We start from the raw sequence: 27,319 nt of genomic DNA, 5'->3' as shown, positions 1-27,319 counted from the left end.
TTACTGTCGTTTCTCATCTCCCGTCCGGTCCGGAGGATCCACACAGACACTTTCCGGCCGTTTCCTCTCCTTTTTCTTCCTCCTCACGACCCAGACAGACAGGAATGTGTGGGCGGAGTCACACGCTCAAAGCAGCCTGGATTCATAAAAATAAATAAAAAATAAATAAATAATGAAGTCATAAAAGTGATAAAGGCCGCTCATATAAACGTAATGTTATACATTATATATAAAACATCTAAAACTTTCGTTCGCGCTGTTTGTGACGTAGGCGTCAAAAATGCAATGCTTGGAACGTAAGTTCCGGTTTTCAATTTCAAAATAAGGTCCTCGCTCAGGGCGTCGTTTGGTTTCTCGATGAAATTGGTGAACACGTCTCACCCCATAATATACTTGAGAGTAAAAAAACAAACATGTAGTCACTAGACTTAAATATGCATAATTAATTATGTTGCCTGGTCTGACATCTCCCCCCTCTATGACAGGTTCTGCTATAATTCCAACTGTGGAGGCTTCTATTCTACAGTCAACTCATGTTTGTGAATAGTTGTTACACTAAAGATACAATATTCAAGGAAATAAATAGAACATTTTATGCTGCTAACCTTGAATGGTCAAATTGTTATACTAACGCATACATGCAACCCCCCCCCCCCAGAAAGAAAAAACAGCAACCAACCAAACGCACACACACTTACACATGAATATTGGTGCTAATCCATGAGGAGGATTAAAATCATAATCAATGGCGATGTAGATATTCCACTTCAAAATTTAATTTGTTCCTTCCTGGAAATAAAAATATTACTTCTTGACTTTGCTTACTTTTTGGTATATTTTGTTATGAAATAATATGTAATTCATTACGGCACCTATTGTTGCCATAGCCAGCGCTTTTATTTTATTTTAAGTCCACTTCCGGTGTTTCGTTATGTTTGACGGCGTTTTATTGTAATGAATCCACAGGTTCCACACAACTCATAAACCCCGCCCATACCAAGCTGACTGACCAATCCGGACACTCTTGAGTTTAAAGCCCGCTCACTAAGGCGGTCTTGCACCAATCAGCTGTCAGGTGATGCAGCCAATCAGGAGAGACAGACTTTGTGCAACCAGTGATTTAAGGACAAGAATACTTTTGATTTAATCCCGCCTCTGCTGTCACAGGAAGTGACAGAAAACATCCGCAAACATGAAGAACTGCGTGTAAATACAGTTTAAAAAAAGACACTTTTTATATGCCATAGCGCAGATTTTATTATTGCAATCATGATTTACTTGGAACATTTCTATTTGTATTTATTCCTTAGAAAATGAATTCTAGAGGCAGTTTAACACAAACAGGTAAATAGCACAAGTACGACTATAAAACGTGAACACAAATGGGAAGACCCTTGTAGTCTGCACATGTGGTCTATTGTACTAAATTTGACAGGAACATGAACCAGCAACGAAAGCAGCGTCCAGTAACAAAATGAAAATCCAGTGAAACAAAGCAGGAATCATCTAAAACATTAAACATCAAATACAGTGATGCTCTGTTAAATGCAAGTTTTGGAAAGAGTAAATGTTGAACCTATAACTAACAAACAAAAAAAAAAACTTTGGACAGGGAAGATGTGAAATGAAGGGAATTCCTGATTGGAGTTTAAAGACGGAACAGAATTAGTTGTGAATAACAATACGAGACAGAACGGCTCTGTGTAGCGTTCACGTAAATTCTGCACGGAGCTCTTTCTGCTTCTCTTGATGCCTCAAGGTCTGCTGGAGGTGCCATGGGCAGTCATGACTTGTGTTACACCTTAATCGGTCCCCTCCTCCTGCACAAGTTCTTTTCTTGGTGACATTCAGGGTCTTGGTTTTCTTTACGTGTGTGGAAAAAAAATATATATATATATATGTACACACAAGAAGAAGTGGCCTAATCTTCGGACAGAGACGCAGAGGCTTGTCCTTCAGGTCCTTTCCCGGGCGTTGTCGCTCAGAAAGACGATGTTGTCTGGGACACAGAGAGGAGAAATCTTGAAACTCCTTCGACACGAGTCAGTAGGACATGATAAATGTTACATTTTCCATTGTATTCCCACTGAATAGAGTCTTCATCCTCTGACCTGCTATGATGGTGGTGGCCTGACGCCTGACTTGATTCTTGTCCACATACTCTCCATAGTCCAGTTTCCCATCCACAAGAATCCTGGTCCTTCAGGAGACAAAAGGAGAATCGTGGTTTTGAAGGGTGATCTTTTTGCCGGCTGAAGTGGACCGTTGCGGTTGAGAGTTATCCCCACCAAAGATTTCCTCAGAAGCTCTGTGGGTGAGGCAAGCTAAACACGCTTACAGTGGAGCTATGAGGGAGAGCATGCTAAAATATTTAATATTTGAAATTCCCATGACTTTAACTTCTACTCCTTATTTTCCAGATCATGCTTCTTACTTTATAGATAAAATACACACTTGAACTCTGAAATGAACTGGAATACAAGTATGGAGTAGAATCAACCACACACATACACGAAAAACAAAGTCGTACTGACGCTGCGACCGCGTGTAAGTCATGAGGGTCATACCCTTTCTTGATGTACTGGTAGGCCACATCCCTCAGACCGGGTTTGAACACGGACACGCGATGCCACGTCGTCTTCTGACTTACTTCCCCTGAAACATGCAGCACAGCAGGAATCAGCATTAACCCCCCCCCCACAATAGACAAGATGGATTAAAAAGGATCAACCAAGTTATCTTCATTAGAATTTTAATCCTGAATACATACAAGGGTTGTAAACAGATTACCCAAGGGCCAGACTCAGTATTACTCTGTATATTACTGCAATTTTAGTAAACTATATATAATACTCATCTAAATCTGCTGGCACAAGGACAGAAACAGGAAATCTTTCCTTCCCCCGAGCAGAGAACAATCACAGCTCTGTAACATCCTTGTTTTCTGCGCTCTTGATACAGGTATCCGTCCTGCCCTAATCCGCCTCACCATGATAGCGGCAATTATTCTTTATAGAGTTATTCCACCATTTTTTAAATCGTTACGGCTGATGTCTTCTGCTGCTGTGACAAAATAATAACATTATATTAATAAAAAAAAGTATTTCTAGTCTATTAAACCTTGAAATCAAACCTCTGTGTTCACTTTCACTTTGAAGTAACAGTGACATCTAGTGGTAAAATACAAAACATTTAAAAACACAAAAACATAATTTATAGCTCTACGTTTTATCTGAACATCAACTTCATAAATAATTAATATTTAGCTCCATGTAAAGACATGTAAACTCTTTTATGACTTCTTTTCATGTTCAACAGCAATGAGTTCTATAATAATAAGAAGAAGTGGAGAAGAATTGCTCTCTTCACACATTGTTTTCACAACAGCTGACAGGGCAATGAGCGCATTTACTTTTCTATGATTGGTTGATGATTTTATTTATCAATCAGAAACGGAAACAACCTCAATCCAAAACACACGAGACCTAAAACGCAAACGTCAGTCTCACGCCAGCTGTTATCCTGATCCTGTTGAACAGCAACATGAAACGTATGATTAAAATGAGAAACTGAGGAAACTTAAAGGGTCAAATGTGGCTTTCACTTTGAAGAATATCCAGAAGGGGCGAGGGTTTACTTCGATCCCAAACGGTTTCCACTTTGTAACATACATATGTCTATTTTTAATAATCATTTTAACATTAAACCAACTGACTGTACCAAAGAAATTAGCTAAATGAAATGCATTAAAAAAAAAAGTCATCCGTCACGTACCTGGCGTGTTGGGCTCTACTTCTCCTGTGCGCCACATTTCGTTGGTTGCTACGGAGAAGATGGTCACGGGGTTGCGGCCGTCCATTTGTCTCATGACTGGGTCTTGACCCACTCGACCTAAAATCTGCACTCGGTTTATGGCTGGAACGAGGAGACGGCATCCTCGTCATTAGACGACTTTAATCGCTTCTTTTGTCCATCACTGATCGAAGCCTTCTCTTGCAGAAAATGTACTCACATCTCTCCAGGACGAGGCTGGCCTCTGTGCTCCCGTGTCTCGCCAGTTGTCTGAACATCTGTGGAAGGGAGACGACAACAGACATGTAGATGTGTCTAAAATACTATACTATACCAGGAGAGCCCAGAACCGTCTTTATATCAGAGCACCAGAAGGAAATACACTGATATTTGTGTTCACTGTGACATACATGGTATCGTAATAATATCTTGTTTTAATATTGTAATATTCTTGTTCACCTGTGTTGAAGCTCTTCTTAACATCGTCGCTGAGACTGAAGCAGCAGGCGGAGAGACGAAAGCTGGACCTTTAGAACGATCTAAGAAATATACGTATGGAGAACGGGCCTGTTATAATTCATGCAAAGTCACCTGACTGCAATCTGCATTAAAAAAAAACACGTTTTCCATTGTTTGATTGGCATTCATTAAAAAATAATAATCTGGTTATGCTTTTTTAAACATATCTCTCTTCCTCTCATTTATATATATATAAATGCATCAAAAACTAAAACAGAAATACCTATTGTTTTTGTGGTTCATTTTATGGTGTATTTAAAACTCCTTACATTCCAAGTATATTTTTATGAATTTACTTGGAGCTTTAAAATATCTGTGGTTGCGTTCGAGGTACTTTTCGTTATGAAATGTAAACGAAACACAATCCCCATCTGGAATAATTAAACTGACTGGGCGAGATCTTTTCTTCTTCCAAGGCTTAAATTATTTGACGTTAAACATGATGAATGATTTTAACACGGGGGGGGGGGTCAGTGTTTTAGAACACGTGCTTTCGTTGCTGTGTTTGCCGTCAGACATGAAGCGTGCAACCCGCGTTCCCGCAGCGGCAACCCGCGTTCCCGCAGCGGCAACCCGCGTTCCCGCAGCGGCAACGAGGTTATTGTATCTGAAATAAAACGTTAAAAGTCACGTTTGTCGCCACGAATTTCAGTTCACACACTCCAGATGCAGAAACCGGATTCCGTCGGTAATGTGTCTGGGAAGAAGATGCGTCAAAAGCGCCTAAATGAAGTTCAAACGAGCTGAATTAAAACTTACCAGACGTACGACTTCTGGACACACTTTGGTAACCTGCCGCTGTTTCCTGTGCGTCCCTAACAAGAGTCCGACAATTCGCTGACGGACGTTAAAGTTCCGCTTTGCAGCCATGTTTTCAACATTTAATAAAATACATGTTATTATTGTACAGAAATATCATCAGCAAACTATAAATAATATTCATCTATTACTATGCCCTTTTAACGTTCTCAAGAATGCATAATACGACAACTGATGAGGAAACAACTGTAATTTGGTTTTAAAGGTTATTAACAAAACTCAAACGACAAAGACTTACCTTTAGAACATGAACAATCTATTTGTAATCAATAAGGCTGCATGGTTTTTGGTTTGTAGCAGAGAGTTAAATGTGCTTTTGTGCCCATGTCCCTTCAGGGGCTCCGTAGAAAGCTGACAGATGGATCACGTGACCCGTCAGCAGCGTGTGTCCGGAAGTGGAGTCATGCAGGAAGAGCTCAAAGGTCACTGTCAGATGTGTAAACAGAAGGGTTTGTGAGTTTCTTTGTTTTTGCAGACTGAGCTGTTTTACTGTTTTACAAATGTAAATTGTCTTATTAAAGTGAAACTTGGTTTACAGAAGCAAATTAGGAGTTTAAATATTTACTTTATCTGTATAATTTGTGTACTTTAACCATAAATAGAATTAGTCTTGTTTTGTTGCGCATTCAGTTCAATGGAGCTAAGCTTTGTGTTGTTTTTCTGTTTGGCAGTCAAACAAAATATAATATATATATATATACTTTATTTGTACACAATGAAGTGAGCTACATTTACATCATGTACTGAAATCCGGCTGGTGCAGTTATGAAGCCAGAAGTTACATAAAAGTCCATATGTTCAACACAACAATGACAACAAAGCCACATCTGAAGCAGAAACTCACCTGATATCCATCTCTTAAATACTGAAAACTTCAGGTACCTGCAGAAGAGTGGATTAAACTCTGTCACAAACTATGTTGTAGTTTTTTTAAAGACGTCCTCTGAGGTTTACCTTCGTATTTACACAGTAAGAGAATTACCGTACATCATGGAGTGTTGTACATGTACAAGCATGTACTCATCAACTGTGTATTTCTGGGAATATCATGTCATTCCAAAGTACAGTACTTTGCAGTACTTTGGTGAAGCTGCCCATGAATGACTTTGACCTCGTCCACAGACGATTATCGAGCATGACTCAGTCCGCCCCTCCGGTTCTCTCTGTTCTCCCCACTCGGGCTCTGGTGGATGAGAAGTTCAAGGTGGTGGTCGAGAACCTGCCTCCAGGATCCCCAGTAACCCTTCACTCCCTGCACCAGTCAGAGGATAAGGATTACTGGGAGGCCTTTGGACACTACATCAGTGATCACAGAGGGGTAGTATCTGGTGAGTGGTCCTCCTTTGTAGCTACCATATCTAGTTTAACTAGTGACCTCATACACTCAACACAACTTGACCTCGATTGCTGTCTGTCTTTAACTTGTTGGTTATTTTGACAACTTTCTTTTACTGCTGTTGACTTTTTAATGTTTCCAGTTGCAGATGATTTGAGTTTTGGGGGCACCTACACAGGAACAGAGGTCATGGGTTTGTTGTGGAGCATGCGGCCAGTTCCAGGATCCCGTGTCGGCGTCAGGTAATCCATGAAATCTTCTGTACTGAACTTGTTAAAACCGTCTTGTCTCAGATGAAGTTCAGATATGTTTGTCTCTGCTTCAGATCCAGGGCCTTTCCCTGGGATGTTGGATATGTGGGAAGTGTAAATGAGAAAGTCCCAGGGGGAACAGGAGGCGGAGCTAGAAGTGGCGGAGATGAAGATGCTGAGGTTCTCCTTGGGAGTGAGCAGGTTGGACAGGATTAGAAATGAGACAATGAGAGGGACAGTGAAGGTTAGACATTTTGGAGACATTTCCAGAGGAGAGACCAGACTTTGATGGTTTGGACATGTCCAGAGGAGAGACATGGACTATATCGGTAGAAGGATGCTGAGGATGGAACTGCCAGGGATCAGGGCTGGAGGACGACCCAGGAGAAGATACATGGACGTAGTGAAGGAGGACATGAGAGGGGCTGGTGTTGGGGAGGACGATGCAAAGGACAGGGTGAAGTGGAGAAGGTTGATTTGCTGTGGCGACCCCTCATGGGACAAGCCGAAAGTACATTTGTAGTTCATCACAGCATAAAAAAAGTGTCCATTGCACAGAAATATAAGTAAACCTGATGGGAGTGTGGATATTAAAATATATGCCCTTTTCTTTACCTGTCAGTTGGAGAAAGAAAAATGTCTGCACCCCCATGCTGGTCAACATGTCAGTCTACAGAGGACATTTAGCAGAGGGCTTCAGGGATCAGTGTCCTCTGGCGTCGGTGCTCATAGAGAGATGGTACCTGGCTCCCGGGGTCCAGAGGATCGATATCAGTGAGAAAGGAGTGAGAGGGACCCTCTTTATACCACCAGGTACAGCTGTGCTATCTTCTCTTATCCTTTTGTTGATCTTGAAAGAGACTGAGACGTCTCCTGACCAGGGTCCAAAACGAACATCCATGAAGCGCCTAAACTAGCCTCAGAGGTTATCTGCCACACTGGAGGATAAATATTTCTACCATTGAAAACTGCATCCTGTGATGTTTGCGTCCTTTTGATACACACACATAGGAGCAGACCGGTGTTGAGTGATAGCTGCCTTCACTTTCCTTCTCTGCTTCTGATTGGCTCTGGCTTTGACCTCGAGACATTTGGTTTGCATCAGCCAATCGGAGGCGGAGAAGGAATATCATAACTTTTTTTTAAAGCAGTATATGGCGGTATCTGAATAAGAGATCTGAAAAATTAAAACGAAGTGACGAAAAAGAAGATGGAGGAGGAGACGCAACTTTAAGGAGGACGTTTTGCGAGTCATGGAGGTTTGGTGATGAAGGAGTCCGGTTGCAGGACGATGCAGAGTCGTGTTCGGTGCGTCGCCGGCATGGCAAAGAAAAGCAGCGGCACAACTTGGTAAAACTGTCTCGTCTCAGATGAAGTTCAGGCATGTCTGTCTCTGCTTTCAGGTCCAGGGCCTTTCCCTGGGGTGCTGGATATGTGGGGGGGAGGTGGAGGACTGGTGGAGTATCGCTCGTCTTTGCTGGCATCCCACGGTTTTGCCTCTTTTGCACTGGAGTACTTCACCTTCGGCGACACGGGGAAAGCAGATGCTGAGTTGAGCTATTTTGAGGTTAGCGTTATTTTATTCCACCCAGAGTTTCTTCATTTTGTATGAAAGGCGTGAACGTAGGTGAACTTAAACTATTTAACATTTTTGAATACACAATCACAGTTGGTCCAGTAGCAAGATTGTTAATTGTGTATTTCTAGCAACATTTCTTTATGACGAGTGCAATGCGTTTGCTTTTGCACCACAAACACACGGCACAAATGTATACACTGAAAAGCACATTGTATTAAAAATGAAGTTTCAGACTGCAACACCACAGAGCTGCGCCACCCTCTTAGGAGCTGCAGCTGCCCGTCGTCCCCTTGCTGCTGTACTCAACCTGGGGAGCAACATTTGCGAATTGAGTAAAAACTCGGTTAGAACCTGACAAAGACTTCCTGTTTTCTGCTTCTGCACAGGCAGCATTTCATATTCTCAAGGACCATCCTCAAGTGATCCCAGGCAGAATTGGAATATTTGGTATTTGCATGGGCGCATCTGTGGCCATGCATATGGTAACTGAGAGCGCCACTGTTAAGGTACGTTAGAAATGTCTTGAATATGTGGACGTTAAAGTACGTTCCCAAAACGTATTACCAGAAAGGGAGATGTTTGATCCATCAGGGCAGGTATCATAGTGCCAACGTGCCGTTTCAGCCTCTTTGTTGTGCTTGTGTCAGCGGCTACCACATCATCCTTCCTGGCTTCAGCATGAGAGGAATCAATGAATTGTTTGCCGAGTAAGTAACCTTCTGTGTCGGAAACATAAATACATTCCGGCGTTTCTCACCTGGAGTGACGGAACGATTACTTGTGATGACAGGCATTCTAAACTGATCCGCGTGGATGAGAACCACCACCAGATGTGGAGAGATATAGTTCTAGCGCTTATGAAAGACCCCTCAAAGAAACTGAACGTAAGCACATTTTACACTGATGGTACACGGTGTAACAAATAAACCTGGTACCTTGATGTAGATGTGTGTGTTCAATTTTGTTCCTCGATCCATATTCAGCGTTTCATGACTTGTATTGCCTCAACTTGGGAAGGCTTGCGAGTCATTTCTATAGATTTATTCTAATAAACATGACACGATTTCTTTGTGGTTAATTGGCTCAAGATGGGGAACACCAGCTGCCCTCTGCTGTTGGTCAACGGCTATGATGATCAGAACTGTCCTACAGTCGAGTCTGCTGAAGATGTGAGTACCGGAACATATTTTAATGTAAAATGAATAAAAAAAATAAAATACAAGGGGTTCTAGAATTTACAAAATGTATTCCTCAGATCTACCAGATAATGAAGGCGACAGGAAAGGACCACCTGCTGACCAGAGTCCAATACCCTGGCGCCGGTCACCTGATTGAACCGCCCTTCTCTCCACACCACATGGCTACTACATTTATCACAGACTCAGAAAACAAAAGTGAGTTCTTCTCACATAGGACCAAACTATTTTTTCTTTTGTAGTAGTGGAATACTAAAAAAAACATTTTAGGTGATCATTTTTTGTTAAATTTAATGATAACAGGGAAAATACATGGACACGGGAAATGTGTGTGGCGACAAGGAAAGTGATGACTGGAACACGTGTCACCCACATACAGAAACCTTTCACAATGTTGGTGCTGCTGTTTTCAGTGTGTGGCACATCTTAGTGCTAGATTGATAAATCATCTGAGGCAGTTAATTGATAAGATGTTTAATTGGAGGAAATAAAACGGTTCTGTTCTTACATGGAACATTGGTGGAAATTGTCTGCGATGCTCCACCAGCAATTTTTTTAAATTATTTTATTCACTTACTAATTAAGTAATTACTATTATTGTGGATTGCTGACAGACATCAATAAATAGGTCATAAAAAGCAATAAATAAATAAATGATTGTTTCAACAACACAGCAGCACTGCTGGAGGGCAGTGGCCGAAACAAAGATAGTTTTTACACCACAAGATTTTTGTGCTTCTCTCATACATCGTGCTCTGTGTTTCAGTGATATTGCTGTGGGGAGGACAAACAAAACCTCATTCAGATGCCCAGGAAGATGCCTGGAAGAAGATCTTGGCTTTTCTGCAGCATCATCTTTACTCCAACATTACTCCCAAAGCCAGGATATGAATAAATCTGGTTAATTATCCTTAATTTTCCCGAGGGAACCTTCCCAAGGGATTAATAAAGTTCTCTCTGATATGACTTTATGCTGCATACTACTCTACTATAAATGTGGGTTACCGGTTTCTACGCTCCTGTGACTTACCGTATTGGCCCGAATATAACACGGTGTTTTTTGCACTGAAATTAGGCTGAAAAAGTCAGGTCGTATTATATCCGGGGTCGTGTTATATTCGGGCCAATACGGTATATCAAGGGTCGTGTTATATTCGGGCCAATACGCATAAGATGCTGAGACAGGCAGTTCGGGTCTGTGGTCTTTATTGTTGCCATCACTCGTTGACAACTACATCTGTGTCGCGGTAGCACCGCCTAGTGGTCACGGCTAATAGAACGTGTACTGCTGTTCAATACCACACACCACACTATCTAAATCTATACTGGAAAAGCAAAGTTTCCTCTCAGTGGATTCACTCGGTACAACAAATGTAGTACTCACTCACGTCTTTACTGAAGACACCTATCAGATGACCTAGAGTGAAATGTGTGAGGTCTCACACACTGTCGGGTCTATAGTAAAAGGTCTCACACTAAATCAGTCATCCCAAAGTAATGATTCAATTCAATTCAACTTTATTTATATAGCAACGGATCACAACAGAAAGTTAACTCAAGGCACTTTACAGGAGTAGCAGGGAAAGACAGAACCCAACTTGACCCACAAGAGTAAACACATTGGCAACGCAGGATAGGAAAATCTTCCCTTTAACAGGCAGAAACCTTGGACAGAACCGAGGCTCATAGTGGACGGCCATCTGTCTGGACCGGCTGGGTTGAGCGAGAGAGCGAATGACAGGTCGGAGGAGAGTCAAATAGGATGCCTCCTGAGGGCTGTGTGGAGCATTGCGTAGGAGAGAAACTCCTTGCTGATCAGCTGATCACCTGAGAGAGAGCGCCTCACCTGCCTGCGGTTCTTCAGCAGCATCGCACTGCAGCTCACAGTGGAGGACAGAGGAGAACACAGCTTGGGTCAAACCACAAAGAAGCTACTGGTATGGATCGACTCTGGGGAGAAATGTTAGCGCGTTACAGGTTCGATGATTACTGATTGTATCTAATGATGAAATAAAATGGCAACAATCGCCGGTAAGTGGCCTGCCTGGATTTGATTTCCTACGTTTCTGACTTGTGATTTCTGTTTAAAGTACAATGCTGCACGTTACTCATTGGGCTTCATTGTATGATGGTAAAGTAGCCTAACTCTTGATGTGTGGAACTAGTGAAATGTGTGGAATATTAAACAGCCAATCTGCAGGGCATGTCATGTGTCATGGACTGAAATCCGGCTGGTCCAGTTATGATGCCAGAAGTTACACAAAAGCTCAGACGTTCAACCCAACAGTGTAAACAAAGCCATATCTGAAGCAGAAACTCAATGAATGACCTGATATCCGTCTCTTTCTTACATACTGTCATCTTCAGGTACCTGCAGAAGAGTGGATTAAACTCTGTCACAAACTATGTTGTCGGTTTTTTTAAGACGTCCTCTGAGGTTTACCTTCGTATTTACACGGTAAGAGAATTACCGTACATCATGGAGTGTTGTACATTTACTAGCATGTACTAATCAACTGTATATTTCTGGGAATATGTCATTCCAAAGTACAGTACTTTGCAGTACTTTGGTGAAGCTGCCCATGAATGACTTTGACCTCGTCCACAGACGATTATCGAGCATGACTCAGTCCGCCCCTCCGGTTCTCTCTGTTCTCCCCACTCGGGCTCTGGTGGATGAGAAGTTCAAGGTGGTGGTCGAGAACCTGCCTCCAGGATCCCCAGTAACCCTTCACTCCCTGCACCAGTCAGAGGATAAGGATTACTGGGAGGCCTTTGGACACTACATCAGTGATCACAGAGGAGTAGTATCTGGTGAGTGTTCCTCCTTTGTAGAGTTACAGCTCCTTTTTTCTCCTACTCTTGTGGAATGAAAGAAATCGGCTCAGCTCTACTCCAAGACGTGCACTTGGTGAATGACTAGGAATATATTTAGTGACCTGGACAGTAGGTCCCGAGGATGTGCTAATTTAATTGGCTAGAGCAACCTAGGACCAATTTAAAGGAGACATACAATGTTTCTACACTATTATTTTGGTGGTTTTGGGCCATTACCAACCCAAAAACAGCTAAATAAAACATCCTGTCAATCCTGTGTGGTTTGCATAGTTTTGTAATTACCGTATTTTCCGGATTATAAGTCGTGGTTTTTGTCATAGTTTGGTCGGGGGTGCGACTTATAAATCGGAGCGACTTATATATGTTTTTTTTTACAAAATCTGTGACCGCAGAGACAGTAGCCTACACATTTCTATAACAGGTGTTACAGGGAACTCTGTGACCCGTCAGAATCTGTCGCGGTTTCTGGAGGTTCATATTTATCTGTCACACCTGTTATCTAAAAACACCAATTAGAAGGGCTGATTGAAAATGGCGCCGAAAAGAAAGTCATATTCTGCGGCTTACAAGCTTCAGATAGTGAAATATGGAGCCGAAAACGGCAATCGAGCAGCAGAAAGAAAGTTTGGAGTGAGCGAAAAACTTGTAAGGGACTGGCAAAAAGCGGAGGTTATGCTTACTGAAATGAAGAAAACAAAGAAAGCTAATCGCGGGCAACAAGCTAGGTGGCCACAGTTGGAGGAACGAGTTCACGCATGGGTGCTTGAACAACGTGCTGCTGGGAGAGGTTTGTCAACGGTGCAGTTGCGTCTCCACGCCCAGGTGGTTGCCAAGGAGGTGAATATAAACGGCTTTGCGGGAGGACCTTCTTGGTGTTACCGCTTCATGCAGCGCAAACGCCTCTCTGTCAGAGCTAGGACGACACTGTCCCAAAAACTGCCAGCGGACTTCCAAGCCAAGGTTGACAGTTTCCGCACGTTCATTGAAAAGCATGTAAGTGATCACAACGTGACACCGGATCATATTATTAACATGGACGAGGTCCCCCTCACTTTTGACATCCCCATGGGCCGAAGTGTTGCAGAGAAAGGGCAAAAAAGTGTGAATATCGTTACAACTGGTCATGAGAGATCACACTTCACAGTGGTGCTGGCATGTTGTGGAAACGGATCAAAACTGCCACCGATGGTCATTTTCAAACGAAAAACCATGCCAAAAATCCAATCCTCCTCAGTTGAAATCGCCGTGAACGAGAAAGGGTGGATTGATCAAGAAATGATGAACTTGTGGCTTACAAAGTGCTACAATAAGCGACCGGATGGCTTCTTTAGAGCACGCAAAGCTCTGCTTGTGATGGATAGCATGAGAGCGCACATCACACCACAGTTAAAAAATAAATTAAATTTTTTCAACTCCATACCTGCCATCATCCCTGGAGGCTTAACCAAAATACTCCAGCCACTTGATATCTCCGTGAATAGGAGCTTTAAGTCAGTTTTGCGTAACCTGTGGGAGCAGTGGATGACGGATGGAGAGCACAGCTTCACGGCAACCGGGAGAATGCGCCATGCAACTTTCCTGGAAGTCATTGAATGGATCGACAAAGCATGGGCTTCAGTGACAACCGCAACCATCCTGTCGGGATTCAGAAAGGCTGGAATAATTGGAACTGCAACTGACGACGAGTCTGATGTAAGCGACGTAGAAGAGGAAGCGGCGTCTTGTCTACCTGCTGAGTTGGGGGAGTTGTTCAAAAGTGACACCGAGGATGAAGATTTCCTTGGATTTCGTGATTCGGAATAAAACCTGATATTTTGGTAAACGTGTTAGCATGTTCTTTGTGCTATATGTTGTTTGGTGTTGGATTTTATCAAATAAATTTTCCCCAAAAATGCGACTTATACTCCAGTGCGACCTATATATGGTTTTTTCTTCTTAATTATGCATTTTTTGGCTGGTGCGACCTACAATCCGGAGCGACGTATAATCCAAAAAATACGGTAAGTACTGAAACGAGTCTGGCAGAAATCTCGTGCACAAAATGTCTGTGCCTTCTCCTTGTGTCTGCACGCTGCACGTCCACACACACGCTCTACCAGTGGCTCGTGCGTGACTCGCCCGATCACGGCACTAAAGCTGGGGAGGAAAAGCGCAGTTAGGCAGAGTAGTTGGGGCAAGAAGTTGAGGTTATGAAGGTTGGGCATACCATACCATGAGAAGGGCATTTGGGTTTCATGAAGACTTCTGAGGATAAGCAAAAGGTTTTGTTAGCCAGGGATGTATAAACAGCTCAAAGATTAGTGTAGGACATGTCCTGAATGCCACCTTACAGCAGGAACATTTCTGCCTCAATCAAAACATTTAATGAATAAAACTTCTCAAAACACAAATATATGTGAACATTTCAAAGGCATGCATACTTTCAACATAAGATACTGTGAGCACCACTGCAAACATTTTTTAAAACCCCTTATTATGACACTTAAAAGCATCCATCTTATAACCCACACCATTGTTAACCTTTTGGTTTTTAATACAACTTTCTTGACAGTATAGCTGCCATATCTAGTTTCAGCAGTGACCTCGTACCATCAGCACAACTAGACCACAGATGTTTGCTGCCTGTCTAACTTTCTTTTACTGTTGCTGACTTTCATGTTTCCAGTTGCAGAGGATTTGAGTTTTGGGGGCACCTACACAGGAACAGAGGTCATGGGTTTGTTGTGGAGCATGCGGCCAGTTCCAGGATCCCGTGCTGGCATCAGGTAATCCATGAAATGTCTGGAAAGCTCAATTTCGCAAGTGCATTTGTTTTTTTTGTTTTTTTAACATTTCTTTTACACAGAGAGGAGACTCAGTTGACTCATCTGCTTCAACAATGGAGGCACGAAACATGGCCCACTCGGACTCAATGTCCGCTGCTTCCCCCAGTATATGGTCGAAGCTCTCCCAGAGGTGGGAGTTAAAACTCCTTCTGACAGGAGACTCTGCCAGATGTTCCCAACAGACCCTCACAGTACATTTGGGCCTGCCAGTTCTGTCCAGAGTCTCCTGTCAGACGGAGTTTTAACTCCCACCTCTGGGAGGGAAACTTAGGACCTATTTTTGTGCTCCTCATAAGGGGTTGGACAAATTCCTCAAATGGCAATTTCTTAGGGTGGCCTGGTTTCTTCTTCTCTTTGAAAAAATCCCAGCAGGTTTCCCGCGCATGTCATTCCTATATATGTTTGTTTTTTGTGCTGATTGTGCTCGTTACTGCTGCTTTCTTTACCTTCTCGAAGAAGAGAGTAGCAGAGCGACAGCGTTCGCTACAGCCCGATGCTCACTCACAGAAATATAAGAAAACCTGATGGGACTGTTGGATATTAAAATATATGCCCTTTTTGTTACCTGTCAGTTGGAGAAAGAAAAATGTCTGCACCCCGATGCTGGTCAACATGTCAGTCTACAGAGGACATTTAGCAGAGGGCTTCAGGGATCAGTGTCCTCTGGCGTCGGTGCTCATAGAGAGATGGTACCTGGCTCCCGGGGTCCGGAGGATCGATATCAGTGAGAAAGGAGTAAGAGGGACCCTCTTTATACCACCAGGTACAGCTGTGCTATCTTCTCTTCTCTTTTTGTTGATCTTGAAAGAGACTGGGACGTCTCCGGACCCTTTATGGTTAGATTGTGGCATTTTTATATTTACCCTCGCCGAAGGGAAGGCGAGGGTAATGCAATTGGGTCCGTTTGTTTGTTTGTCTGTCTGCCTGTCTGTCCGAGCGCATAACTCAAAAACTAGTAACCCAATCAACTTGAAATTTTTACACAAGCAAGGTTCTGTCCGTGGCTCGGTCCTCCCCGAGAATGGCGTTGATCCGGATCTGGATCCAGATTCTAGAATTATTTTTACATCTGGAATTGTGCCTGTGCTGTAAACTGCCACTTTAAGAGGGAGGGACACGAATGGCATGATGGGAAAAAGAGTCCAGAAGGAGCCTTGTAGTACGTTCCGGAGCAGCAAGCTAGAGCAGGTTTGGCCCCTCTGATCCGGAGGCCCCGTTTCCTGTCTCACAAGATCGAATAGTCTTTTGGAGGCGAGGGTCTGCAATCTCTGATTGTCTTTTTCTAGTTTGATTTGTAAAAACTCTTTTCTCAGACATCTTTGTCTCCGCTTTCAGGTCCAGGGCCTTTCCCTGGGGTGCTGGATATGTGGGGAGGAGGTGGAGGACTGCTGGAGTATCGGTCGTCTTTGCTGGCATCCCACGGTTTTGCTTCTTTTGCGCTGGAATATGCAAAACCTGGCGAGATGGAGAAAGCAGATGTTGGCTTGAGCTATTTTGAGGTTTGTTTGTTTTTTTTGTTTATTTATTTTCTTCCAGTCTGTATAAAGGGTTTCTGGTATATAATTATTGTCATACTAATTTCTTCACAGCTTCACTGTGGTTGCATGTTTGAATTTGCTGCCCCATGTTCTTCCAAAGTTTCCTATTCACCAATTTTAGTATTATTTGCTGAGCTGAATCTGTGACATTTGAAGTTTTAGAATTTATTGAACTTTCATAGACCGGCTATAATTTTAATTAATAACTAAGAGAAATCAGTAGATGCTGTCTGAAATGGAAAGTTCCTCATTAAAACCACAAGTATCCTTGAACAACTGTTACTATTGGGCCAATGCTGGTAGTAACCAAAATAAACAGGAGAAGGGGAATCAAGAAACTTCAATATCCATCTTTAATTTTGAGTTATGTTGTGAACAGACAAACAAACCAATGGCAGTGATTACATAACCTCTGGGAGCCAGTGTGAAGACTGAGCAGACCATATGTGATGTTAGACTGATGAGATGATGAGCAGCAGGTGTCCTGACTGAGCAGCACAGGTGACGTGGATAAGCTGATTACAGGTGTGGCAGGCAGAGGAGCATGACCTGAGCAGGAGGCGGAGCTATGTAGAGCAGGAAGCTCCAGCCGGGTTCCAGACACGTTGACTGCAAAGTTAACGAAAAATTTAAAGTGAATCAGAATCCAGGATCTCTTACGGATCATCAACATAATCTGTGTGTGTCCGAGCGCAAATGGAGAGCTTTGCCTTTCGGCTCAGCTCCCTCTTCACCGTGACGGATCAGCGCAGCGTCGGCAGTACCGCGGACACAGCGGCGATGTCTAACGCTGTCTATCTCCCGCTCCATAAAGCTTCTCTTTCAAAGCGTTTACCACACAATGAAACATTTTTGCCCATTTTCGCCAGAACATTACCACCAAAAGTAAACTTTATGCAGGGAAAATGCCGTGGACAGGCAGACACGGGGACGCATGCATATCTTGACATCATGACGGGCAAGATTTCTTCCAGACGTGTTTTAGGAGGTGATTACAGACAGACCTACGCAAACTACAATGGATTGACTTGATGGTTTATTTAGCTGTTTTGGGGTTGATTAGGAACCAAAATCACCATAATAGTGTAGAAACATTTTGCTTCATCAGCGGATCCACAACTGTTTCTTTATTCTATTACTTGTGAAGAACTTGGTTTTAAGTTTTCACAGCAACCAACAACTTCACAAAGATTTCCTGTTTTCTGCTTCTGCACAGACGGCATTTAATATTCTCAAGGACCATCCTCAAGTGATCCCAGACAGAATTGGAATACTTGGTTTTTGTCTCGGTTCAATTGTGGCCATGTATCTGGTAACTGAGAGCAACGTAATCAAGGCAAGTCACAAATAATTTGATATGACAGATGCTAAAATAAACAGAAAAGACATTAATCCTACAAATATCCTGACATAGTTTCTTTAATTTTCTCCTGCCCTCATGGCTCTCAGTCTTCAAATAACTCATGTTATTGTGTTCCAGCCTCTTTGTTGTGTTTCTATCAGTGGCTTCCACCTTGCTATTCCCGAGTTCACCGTAAGAGGAATCCATGAATTTTTGGGCAAGTAAGTGTTCTTTTGTGTCATAAACTATAAATACATTAAAGTATTTCTCAGCTGGAGTGACGGAACAATTACTTGTGATGTCAGGCACTTTAACATGATTCGTGTGGATGAGAACAACCATCAAATATGGCGAGATATGGGTCCAGAGATTTTGAAAGACCCTTCAAAGAAACTGAATGTGAGTACATTTTACATTGATCACCTCACAAGGATGGCATCAAGTGTTGGATTGCTGTCATTTGACATAAATTAAATGAAATCGTTTTTATTTCGTTTCGGGGAACACATTGGTGCAGGGGTTAGTGCAGGGCACAGGTTTGATTTTACCTAAGGCTTTTCTGTGCAGAGTTTGCATGTTCTCCCCCTGTCTTTCTGGGTTCTCTTTGGTTCTACGGCTCTCGCACTGAAGTAACAACTGACCTGTTTATTGCAGGTGTCAGTTCAATTTTAGCCCCACTAGATCTTCTTGTTATTAATATCTTAACATTTTCCTTTAATACTTCTATGCAAGGTGGAGAAAATAAACTGTCCAGTGTTGTTGGTCAGCGGCCATGATGATCAAAATTTTGCTACAGTGGATTACGCAGAAGATGTGAGTACATATTTTAATTATTTATGTACACACAGGACAACAGAACACTAATTATATCCTGGACTCGTGTAAACACAAATCATGTCTCTTGAATAGGTATTGATCAGTGATATCGGTGTTCTCAGGGTTATTCAGCAGGTTGTCGTCATGCATGATGACAACGACGAACATCAATATGTCGTGTTATTGTAGACTTTGAATGCTCCTTTTGCTCACCTTCACACTGTCTTCTCTTTTAGGCTTGACATCTATCTGTTGTAGTGTTTCATTCAAGTCAACAAAATGAAAAATAAAGGCTGATATGAAATCTGTGCTATATGGATTCATCATTTTGCCCTCAGCTCTTCCAGAGGATGAAGGCAACAGGGAAGGAACACCTGCTGACCAGCCTGCAATACCCCGACGCCGGACACCAGATCCAACCGCCCTTCTCGCCACACTGCAGGGCTTCGTATTCTATGTCAAATGCACAAAAAGGTGAGTTCTATGCCTTTAACCATGCCATGAACGCTGATAATGATGGGGCATACTTTAGTGGAAAGCAGCGGCTTCTGTGTGTTGATGGTAGAAACAATGACCTGCACCAGTCTAGATGTTCAGCAGGTACTGAAGTAAAAGGTAGCTTTGAGTAATAGATCAGTGCCCCAGTGCTTTATGTTACCTCTGGCTGTCCATCCTGTTCTTGACTCAATGTGTGAAAGCTGCTGCTCTCAAACATAACATTCTGTGTTTCAGTGATGTTGCTGTGGGGGGGACAAACAAAACCCCACTCAGATGCACAGGAAGATTCCTGGAAGAAGATCCTCGCTTTCCTGCAGCATCATCTGTACTCCGGGATCACTCCCAAAGCCAGGATGTAAAAGTACCGGTACACAGTTAGCCCACGGATCTATACTGGAGACTAAATGAGTGAGAGGGTCACTGTTTTTATGATATCACTTGGTACTGCCTCATTACTGTCGTCCACATGCCTTCGTTACATAACTCGTAGAACACAAAATAACTTTTGATCTGATATAGCCGACTATCAGAAACAGTAGGATTGTTCCCAGATTGCAAAAGGGGCCTTTGATTCTGAGCTCAAGTTATTCTGACGGCTGATTCTGATGGAAATAAGATATTAATAAAGTTGTTTAGAGATGAGCAGGTGTATTATGTTGTCAGCCTGTAACTGGATGTTGTAACTTTAATCAAACTTTTTTTAAACTTTATATTTTATAGATCTTCAATCTTCCTGATTGTTATTTATGTTCTTTTAGTGCTGTCTTGATTGATTTCTGACTTGATCAATTATGATTTAACTGCATTTGAGATTTTAAATGGAAATAAAAAACACTATTGCAAATTAGAAGGTGATTTCAAATTATTTTATGAGAACTGATTTAATTAATCTAGAACAAATTGTATTAATAAAAATACATTTGTTTGAGTTATTTTTCATCCAGAAACATTGTCATCAGAGGACCTGTTTACAGGTAAATAAACTATTTGCACATCCTGCAACCTTGGTGATTCCTTCAGTTTTATCAGGGTTGTACTTTCAAGACACCATGAAATTTGTCAACTGCAGTTTTGCTTGGTTAATTTATGTTGTAGGAAAGCAGCAGTTGAGTGACCTGCTCTATAGGCATTGTCTATATTCCAAGTAAGCAGAATTTGCATTGAGTGGACGGTATCAACAGCAAACCAGTAACGGCCTTAAATGTGGAATATGGACTTGAATCCATAATACTTCAAGTTCAGGCAACATTAAATCTGTTCTTAGTTAAAAAATGTCAAATACTCAATTGCATCAGTTTTCTTATCTTTCTGTGTTTTTCCCTTTTTATTTTCATCTTCATTTTAACAGTATAACAAATATCATGGCATGCCCTTAAGTCTGGCTGCACTTTAACTTTGACTCCGGAGACATACTGATGAAAGCGCTCGACTGAGAACACAACAGCCAGGAGCTCCTTCTCTGTGTGCATAGTTTTTTTCCAGTGTCCGTCAGAGCTCTGGATGCAGATGTCCATCTTGCATTAGACAAGCACCTAAACCGTCCTTGGATGCATCTTGCTTGTACGATGACTGCTTTCTTCTGGGTCAAATAATTTAAGGACCGGGGCAGTTATGAATGCATTCTTTAATTTATTTATATCTTCAGTTATTTATTTAAAAAGGATCCCCATTAGTTGACACCGTGGCATCAGCTAGTCTTCCTGGGGTCCGGGATTACACGCACCAACTCAAATCATGAAAGCCCTATATGTACATATACACAATACATATATGTACACACTAGATATCCACAACAATATCCATCAACAAACCTTACATTCATGTATTCATTGTCAAAACCGTCTCTCAGGAGAGCATCCAGAAAACAGAACAAACATTTAATTCGTCATTACAGGACCATTGATCAGCTGTAAGTAACGCCTTCTTAAATTGTATTTGAATGAGGTTTTGTTGCTGGAGTGACGGATGTGCAGAGGGCAGCTATTCCAGTGAGTGATAGCACGCTCATCACGCTCATCATGCTCAGGTTGCCATTGCCAGCCACTGTCCTTTTGCAGCAGCTTTCTCGGAGGCACAGAAGCAGTAGCTTCACCAGGGATGTATTCTGAGAGGTATTTTATCATCCCAAGCATGCGCTGTAGTCCGGGTCTTGTGAGGCACTATATGCTACAATTGGGAAGTGGGAACTTTGGGATAGCTGTCAGCGTGGGTGCTTATTTCACAATGCTACCATGGATGCGTTGCCCCGTGGAGGTCCAATACCATGGGCTCTGGTGGCGCCGTCTTTCAGCGTGGGGAACCACAATGGTAGCTGGGCCGTACAACAATGTTGTAACTTTGCCTCCACTGTTGTCACTGTTTGGGACAAGGCTTTGAACGCTCGCTCCACACTTGCTGTGCTCACCGCAAAGTTTGCGTCCCTGAGCGCCTTCGTTTCTTCTTTGAGCGATGTGAAATCCATTTGAAGTGAATCCAAGCGTTCCTTCAAACGGCCCAATCCATTGTTTGATGCTTGCCTCGGCTTTAGCAAAGCATTTCTCGAATGCAGTTTCTGTAGACAACATGGTCACTGTCCGTGGCAGGTGGCAGGGTTTACTTTGGTCACATGAAACTACAGGCCTTTTGCGTCAGTGAAAATCCACGGACTATTTCTTGTGCATTAATTTATGCAGGAGGAGACCCTGAGCATCCGTCAGGGGTGGCCTTTGTCGCCTCTATCTTTGCCTTGCATCAACTGAAATAACTGCTCAGTCAGGAAGCGGGGTCCTGATCTTTACTACTGACACAACCAAGGATGCCGCCGAAGATCCTCCAGGGTGGCCTCCCTCTCAAGTTTTCTATTGAAGCAGGTAACCCTGAAATCCTTCCACTCTAAGGTTGAGAGAGAACAGAAAGCATAGATGTGGTTGAGACCATAGCACTCAAGTTTCCCAGCGTGTGTGATGTCATCACGATGACGTGATATATTTATGGTTTTGGACACCGAGTCACATCGTTAGGTTTGTATATTGGACACCAGCATTGTCTTACCTTCGGTCGTGTCAGTCTCTTCACTGCTGGACGAGTCATCGAAGAGTGTCTCCGAGCCCAACACGATGTCCTCAAGGACCCCGCCTAACTGCCTCAGGGTAATGAGCTCGGCCAGGTCTCTCGTCATTCCGTGGTCATCTGTATGGACGTGAACAGGGATTTGGAAGGTGCGGAGACAGACAACGTGGACAGGTGAGATTTTCATGACGGATGGATGAACGCAAGAGGAGACGATGGATGATTTAACAGTCAGAAAATTGCAAATAAAATATGTCTTACCCACGAAGACGCTGCAGCCGAAATCGATGACCTTCACGCGAGGGACACCAGACTGATGCTCAACAAGGATGTTGTCCGTTTTGATGTCTTTGTGGACAACACCCTTTGACCTGATCTGAATGGCAGCAGCCACCAACTGCCTCATGATGTCCTGAGATGAAAATGGATAAAGAGAAGATGAGAGTGAGGGAAGAAGGGGAGTGCAGCTTTTGCACTTTGATTTTAAGATATGTGACAGTTTTTTTACATGAAGGTTTAAGGAAAAGTTTAGCTCTTTTGCAAAATTGAGGAAGAATGGACATGGAGGACAATTTCATTTGAGCCTTACTTTAGCCTGATGTTCTTCAAGAGGTTTCTCTGCGTAGGTCATCAAGGTCAGGCAGGGCTCTGGTCGCTCTATGACCAGGATCACGTCGTCATCCAGCCCGAACCAGTCGATCAGCGCCACTAGTGGTGATTTCCCCACTGACGCTGATCCGCCTGCCAGTCGCTGCATGATCAGCACCTCCAACGGAACCTCCCGAGTCTCATTATTTATGGTCTAGGGGAGAAAATGATTTTAAATTAGCATAAACATGTAGATGTAAGTTCTGTGTGGTCCCAATCAGCAGCGCAGTGAGACAGCACATGGTAAAGAAATAGCATGAGTTAGCATGCTAAAAAACCACGTTGCTGAGACATTTCAGAATGACACAGTGACTTGCTGTGTGTGTTGAGGCGAACCCAAGATTGTCATGAATTACCATCATCATCATCATCATCAATAATGCATCACAGAGGGATGGTTCTGTTCGACATGAACAAATGCAGCGCTGCTGGACATTGTTAGCTATTGTTAGCTTTAGCTGCTGCTACAGGAGACTTTCAGGCTACAAAACACTGAACACTCCTCAGGTTTAAGGTACAGAGAGAAGTTAGAATTTAGAATAGATAAGAACCACTTAGTACTGAAATAATTAATTTATTGTTGTTAACAGTATAAAGACATTTAAAATGACTTACGACTTTTCGAAACCGTACCCTGTCCCGCCGGATGTACTTGATGGCCACCTAAGAGACAGGATGAACAGTTTGTTAAACTGGTAAACAGAGGGAGGATTAATATCTATCTGTGTGCGTGTGTGTGTGTGTGTGTGTGTGTGTCTGTTCATACTTACTGGTAAATTATCGGACCGGCGATAACCAGCATAGACACAGCCAAACCCTCCACAACCGAGTGGCTGCAGCTCCAGATATTTTGACTCGAAGTCTTCTAGACACACAAAGTGTGGAGAACAAATCATCATCATCTCATTCACTCCACTGCTGAAACCGCTGGATTGTGTTCAATTCATATTTTATTAACTGACGACTGTTTTGCATTCAGGAAGTGTGAAAGATTTTAATAATTTAATTGCAGTTTTCTTCTTAGTTGTAAAAAAGAAAACTTTTACTTGGAACAGAGAAACAGGTGGTTTGACATTGTCGGGCAGAGCAAGTGTTGTTAAACGTGGTAAATGTGTAAGTTCAGAGCTAGTCTGTGCGTTCACATCCAAATAAAAACTGTTAGCTTTTCAACTGTCAGCTCACCTCTCCTGGAAATGCTTGAGGAGGACTCGACGGGTTCTGCGTTCGGGTCTGGCTTTCCCGAATTCTCCTCAATCAGCCTGACGTCGGCCACAGAATCCGTGGAGTCCTCACCAGTGAGATCGATGATGGTTTTCTGCCGCTTACTGGGCGGCTGGATCGACTCTCCTGATGAATTTTGAAGAGACCAGTTACAGGATCCTGCCTTTCTCTTCCACCTGGGATTCTGCTCCTCAGTCAGCCCAAAGTCGTCCACAGAATCCGTGGAGTCCTCCCCAGTGAGATCGATGATGGTTCTACGTCTCTTACTGGGTGGCTGACTGGCTGGTTCGCCAGATGATTGATGGTCATTTCTGGCCTTTCGCTTAGTGGTGATGTCTGAAAATAATGTAAACCATGATCTTGTTAAACTGGATTTATTTGTCAATAATATTCAGATGAAAAAAATAAAATCACTTGGTCAAACAGCCCCAGGTGACCAGGACTTTCAACTCACCTGAATCACTCTCTGAGCAACGAGAAAAGTTGAAGTTGTTCGATCTTGAAACCATTTTCTCCCAACTCTGTCTACAGCAAATAATTAATGTATCTCAACAATAATTATCAAACTAGACTAACACAAGAGACAAGTTCCAGCAGGCTTATATACACCTGGGTGTTGTGCTCATCCTTTGAAGATGAAAGCAAAATTGTTGACAGTTGACAGTGGCTCCGCCCCTTTTTACTTTTTTCCCCCTTTGCTCTTACTTACTTATTTCTTTCTTTATATAACTGTTAATATTGCTATTTTTTTTAATCCACACACATATATGGAGGGGGGCTATTTTTAAACCTTTTTTGTTTCTTCTGAAATTCTTTCACTCTTCAGTCAGCCGAGCGCAACGACTCCGTCTCGGGATCAGCTGGTGGAGCTGAAGCCGGAGGGACAACAGTCACCATGGACAACGTGAGATCGCTGTCTAATAGGATGGAGGAGTTTACAGGACTTGTCTGGGAGTCAAAGGGAATATCGGGAATGCAGGCTGACGTGGTGACTGTTTGGTTTGGTTCCGAATTGGTCATCTCAAAGTGCCTATACGGTGTGTGAGCTGGCGTCTCATCCGGGGTGTACCCCCCCGCCTCTCGCCTGTAGACAACTGAAATAGGCTCACCGAGCCCGCAATAAATGAAGATGAATTAATGAGTAAATGGTACAAGGTGGCGGGAAAGAATACATTCGACAAATGGTTGAATTAGTACAAATACACCACATAAATCAAACGGTAAAAAAGGATACTGGCAGCAAAGCACACACACACACACACACACACAGCTGGTTCAGTTTATGCGGTGGGAATGGTTTGTTGATGGTTAACATATTCATTTTTTTAAAGACCTTATGATTAACAATTAAAAGCATGCATATGATACCATATCAACATTTGATTGTTAATGCTGCAAAGCTTTATTTCTCTTTATCATGATCTTGGTTTCTTCTGCTTGCGATGGAGAACTGTCCTTTTCTCTGGATGGAAGATATAGAGAATGTAGATATAAAAATAAACAAATTATTTCTGATGGTCAAACAATGCCTCTATTATTTGAGTAAGACTTTTTTCTTTACACCCATGGGCATTCTCGCTTCAATTCGGTAGCATGCCCCCCCATGCAGATTTATGATCACTGTAAATGTGATCTAATTTCCCATCTAATGTCACCAGACTTGACAAATTGAAGACAATATGCAGACTTCTTAAACACTTATTAACACGAATGACCTTTATTGAAACCATGTTCTTCGATTAAAAACCCCACATACAACAAATAGAGACATCGAGCGGTATTTGGAACACATCGGAGAAAAAGTGACAATGACTCGCAAACGTAGAGCATAAAAAATGTCTCTGTCCTTTGGTCTGTGATCCACTGCTGGAGCAGCTGGTGAATGGAGCGCTCCCCTCGGCTACATCAAAGCTCCTCGTGCGGACTTTGATTTGTCTCCAATACTTCCGTCTCGTCTTTTTCTGATAGGAATGAAAGCGTAACAAATACTTTTAATACACGTAATACTATTGTGAAACTCTAGCAAAGTTTCAGTCGAAACATTTTAACTTTACCTGGCAGGACCATTTGCACACATTTGCCGTCTTGCATCTCGTAGCCTGTCGAGCAGAGGCACACGAAGCTTCCTGCGGTGTTATAACACCCTTGATGCTCCTCGGTGCATCCGGACTCTGTCTGGGAACACTCGTCCACATCTGGAAAATGCATCGGCAACAACTGATAACAACGTCTGACTCCTCTGATGTCACCCAGGACAGGAGGTCATCAGCAATAACATCTGCAACTAGTAAAAGATAAATGACCAATCGGCATTTTCCTATAAAAATGACACACATTTTTAGCTCAAAGATTAAAAACACAATGTTAGGGATGCTTCTAGCATTATTCTTAATCCAGAAATGTAACCTTATTGTCATAAAAGGTTGGTACACATGGAAAAATGAATAAATAAAACAGAATGGGATCATTTCCTGATCCGTTTTGTGATCTTCAGGTCAATTAAAGTCATTCAAAGACAGAAACCTTGTTGATTTATGTAAACACACGGTCTGTCTGCAGAGCGGATCTGCTCTCAGCACTGTGATGCACCGGTCCCGAATCTTTCCAGAGGTGTTGCAGGCATCAAATTCACAATGAGTGTGTATTCATGAAAACAAGGGAACTTAATCTCTTTGCTTCAACTGATTTTGGTTAAAATGATTTGCAAATCTTTCACACATATTTACCTTAAAGTTCAATATATATATATTTTTTTTTTATTGATTCAAATCATCAAAATGAAAAATAAAGGCTGATATGAAATCTGTTCTATACGGATTCATCATTTTACCCTCAGCTCTTCCGAAGGATGAAGGCAACAGGGAAGGAACACCTGCTGACCAGCCTGCAATACCCCGACGCCGGACACCAGATCCAACCGCCCTTCTCGCCACACTGCAGGGCTTCGTATTCTATGTCAAATGCACAAAATGGTGAGTTCTATTCTCACAGGACTAGAATGCCTTTAACCATGCCATGAACGAACGATGTGTTATATTTATATTCATAATGCC

At 42.6% G+C, this 27,319-nt stretch overlaps 3 protein-coding genes across 7 annotated transcripts; 2 read left to right on the top strand and 1 right to left on the bottom strand.

The window, feature by feature from the left end:
* Positions 1-1,254: 1,254 nt before the first annotated feature.
* ssbp1 (single-stranded DNA binding protein 1) lies at positions 1,255-4,326 on the bottom strand. Its single transcript, XM_068755328.1, has 6 exons — positions 4,252-4,326; positions 4,013-4,070; positions 3,775-3,915; positions 2,568-2,655; positions 2,112-2,200; positions 1,255-1,999 (listed from the first exon to the last, which is right to left on the bottom strand). Exons 1-6 carry the CDS (start codon positions 4,273-4,275, stop codon positions 1,956-1,958), a joined length of 444 nt encoding a protein of 147 aa, XP_068611429.1. The 5' UTR covers positions 4,276-4,326; the 3' UTR covers positions 1,255-1,955.
* A 1,184-nt stretch (positions 4,327-5,510) lies between these two features.
* On the top strand, positions 5,511-10,458 carry LOC137910675 (peroxisomal succinyl-coenzyme A thioesterase-like). 5 transcript variants are annotated; one of them, XM_068755056.1, is made up of 11 exons: positions 5,511-5,579; positions 6,253-6,458; positions 6,609-6,708; positions 7,340-7,530; positions 8,121-8,284; positions 8,683-8,802; positions 8,921-9,003; positions 9,087-9,180; positions 9,385-9,465; positions 9,552-9,690; positions 10,259-10,458. In XM_068755056.1, exons 2-11 carry the CDS (start codon positions 6,266-6,268, stop codon positions 10,381-10,383), a joined length of 1,290 nt encoding a protein of 429 aa, XP_068611157.1. In that variant the 5' UTR covers positions 5,511-5,579; positions 6,253-6,265; the 3' UTR covers positions 10,384-10,458. The 5 variants fall into 5 exon arrangements, with proteins under 5 accessions (XP_068611157.1, XP_068611159.1, XP_068611156.1 ...); XM_068755058.1 differs by having other exon boundaries at positions 5,545-5,583; positions 6,329-6,458; XM_068755055.1 differs by having other exon boundaries at positions 5,547-5,583; positions 6,615-6,708.
* A 1,655-nt stretch (positions 10,459-12,113) lies between these two features.
* LOC137910725 (peroxisomal succinyl-coenzyme A thioesterase-like) lies at positions 12,114-19,864 on the top strand. Its single transcript, XM_068755122.1, has 10 exons — positions 12,114-12,306; positions 14,996-15,095; positions 15,728-15,918; positions 16,491-16,654; positions 17,910-18,029; positions 18,174-18,256; positions 18,341-18,434; positions 18,768-18,848; positions 19,190-19,325; positions 19,584-19,864. The coding sequence occupies exons 1-10, from the start codon at positions 12,114-12,116 to the stop codon at positions 19,706-19,708; spliced, it is 1,287 nt and encodes a 428-aa protein (XP_068611223.1). The 3' UTR covers positions 19,709-19,864.
* Positions 19,865-27,319: the final 7,455 nt, after the last annotated feature.

This window comes from Brachionichthys hirsutus, chromosome 22 (genome assembly GCF_040956055.1).
Source record: "Brachionichthys hirsutus isolate HB-005 chromosome 22, CSIRO-AGI_Bhir_v1, whole genome shotgun sequence".
NCBI classification, from domain to species: domain Eukaryota; kingdom Metazoa; phylum Chordata; class Actinopteri; order Lophiiformes; family Brachionichthyidae; genus Brachionichthys; species Brachionichthys hirsutus.
This window is presented reverse-complemented; position numbering and strand designations above follow the sequence as displayed.

What these genes read in the sequence shown, in the direction of transcription:
- ssbp1 (XM_068755328.1), bottom strand. Translation starts at nt 4,275, where the DNA reads ATGTTAAGAAGAGCTTCAACACAG. An exon ending in TAAGAAGAGCTTCAACACAG is followed by an intron (nt 4,071 to 4,251) that starts GTGAACAAGAAT and finishes TCCCTTCCACAG; the next exon opens with ATGTTCAGACAACTGGCGAG. An exon ending in GGCCACCACCATCATAGCAG is followed by an intron (nt 2,000 to 2,111) that starts GTCAGAGGATGA and finishes TCTGTGTCCCAG; the next exon opens with ACAACATCGTCTTTCTGAGC.
- LOC137910675 (XM_068755054.1), top strand. Translation starts at nt 5,564, where the DNA reads ATGTGTAAACAGAAGGGTTT. An exon ending in GGATCCCGTGTCGGCGTCAG is followed by an intron (nt 6,709 to 7,339) that starts GTAATCCATGAA and finishes TTTACCTGTCAG; the next exon opens with TTGGAGAAAGAAAAATGTCT. An exon ending in CTGAGTTGAGCTATTTTGAG is followed by an intron (nt 8,285 to 8,682) that starts GTTAGCGTTATT and finishes GCTTCTGCACAG; the next exon opens with GCAGCATTTCATATTCTCAA.
- LOC137910725 (XM_068755122.1), top strand. Translation starts at nt 12,114, where the DNA reads ATGACTCAGTCCGCCCCTCCGGTTCTCTCTGTTCTCCCCACTCGGGCT. An exon ending in ATCCATGAATTTTTGGGCAA is followed by an intron (nt 18,257 to 18,340) that starts GTAAGTGTTCTT and finishes TTGTGATGTCAG; the next exon opens with GCACTTTAACATGATTCGTG. An exon ending in TATGTCAAATGCACAAAAAG is followed by an intron (nt 19,326 to 19,583) that starts GTGAGTTCTATG and finishes TCTGTGTTTCAG; the next exon opens with TGATGTTGCTGTGGGGGGGA.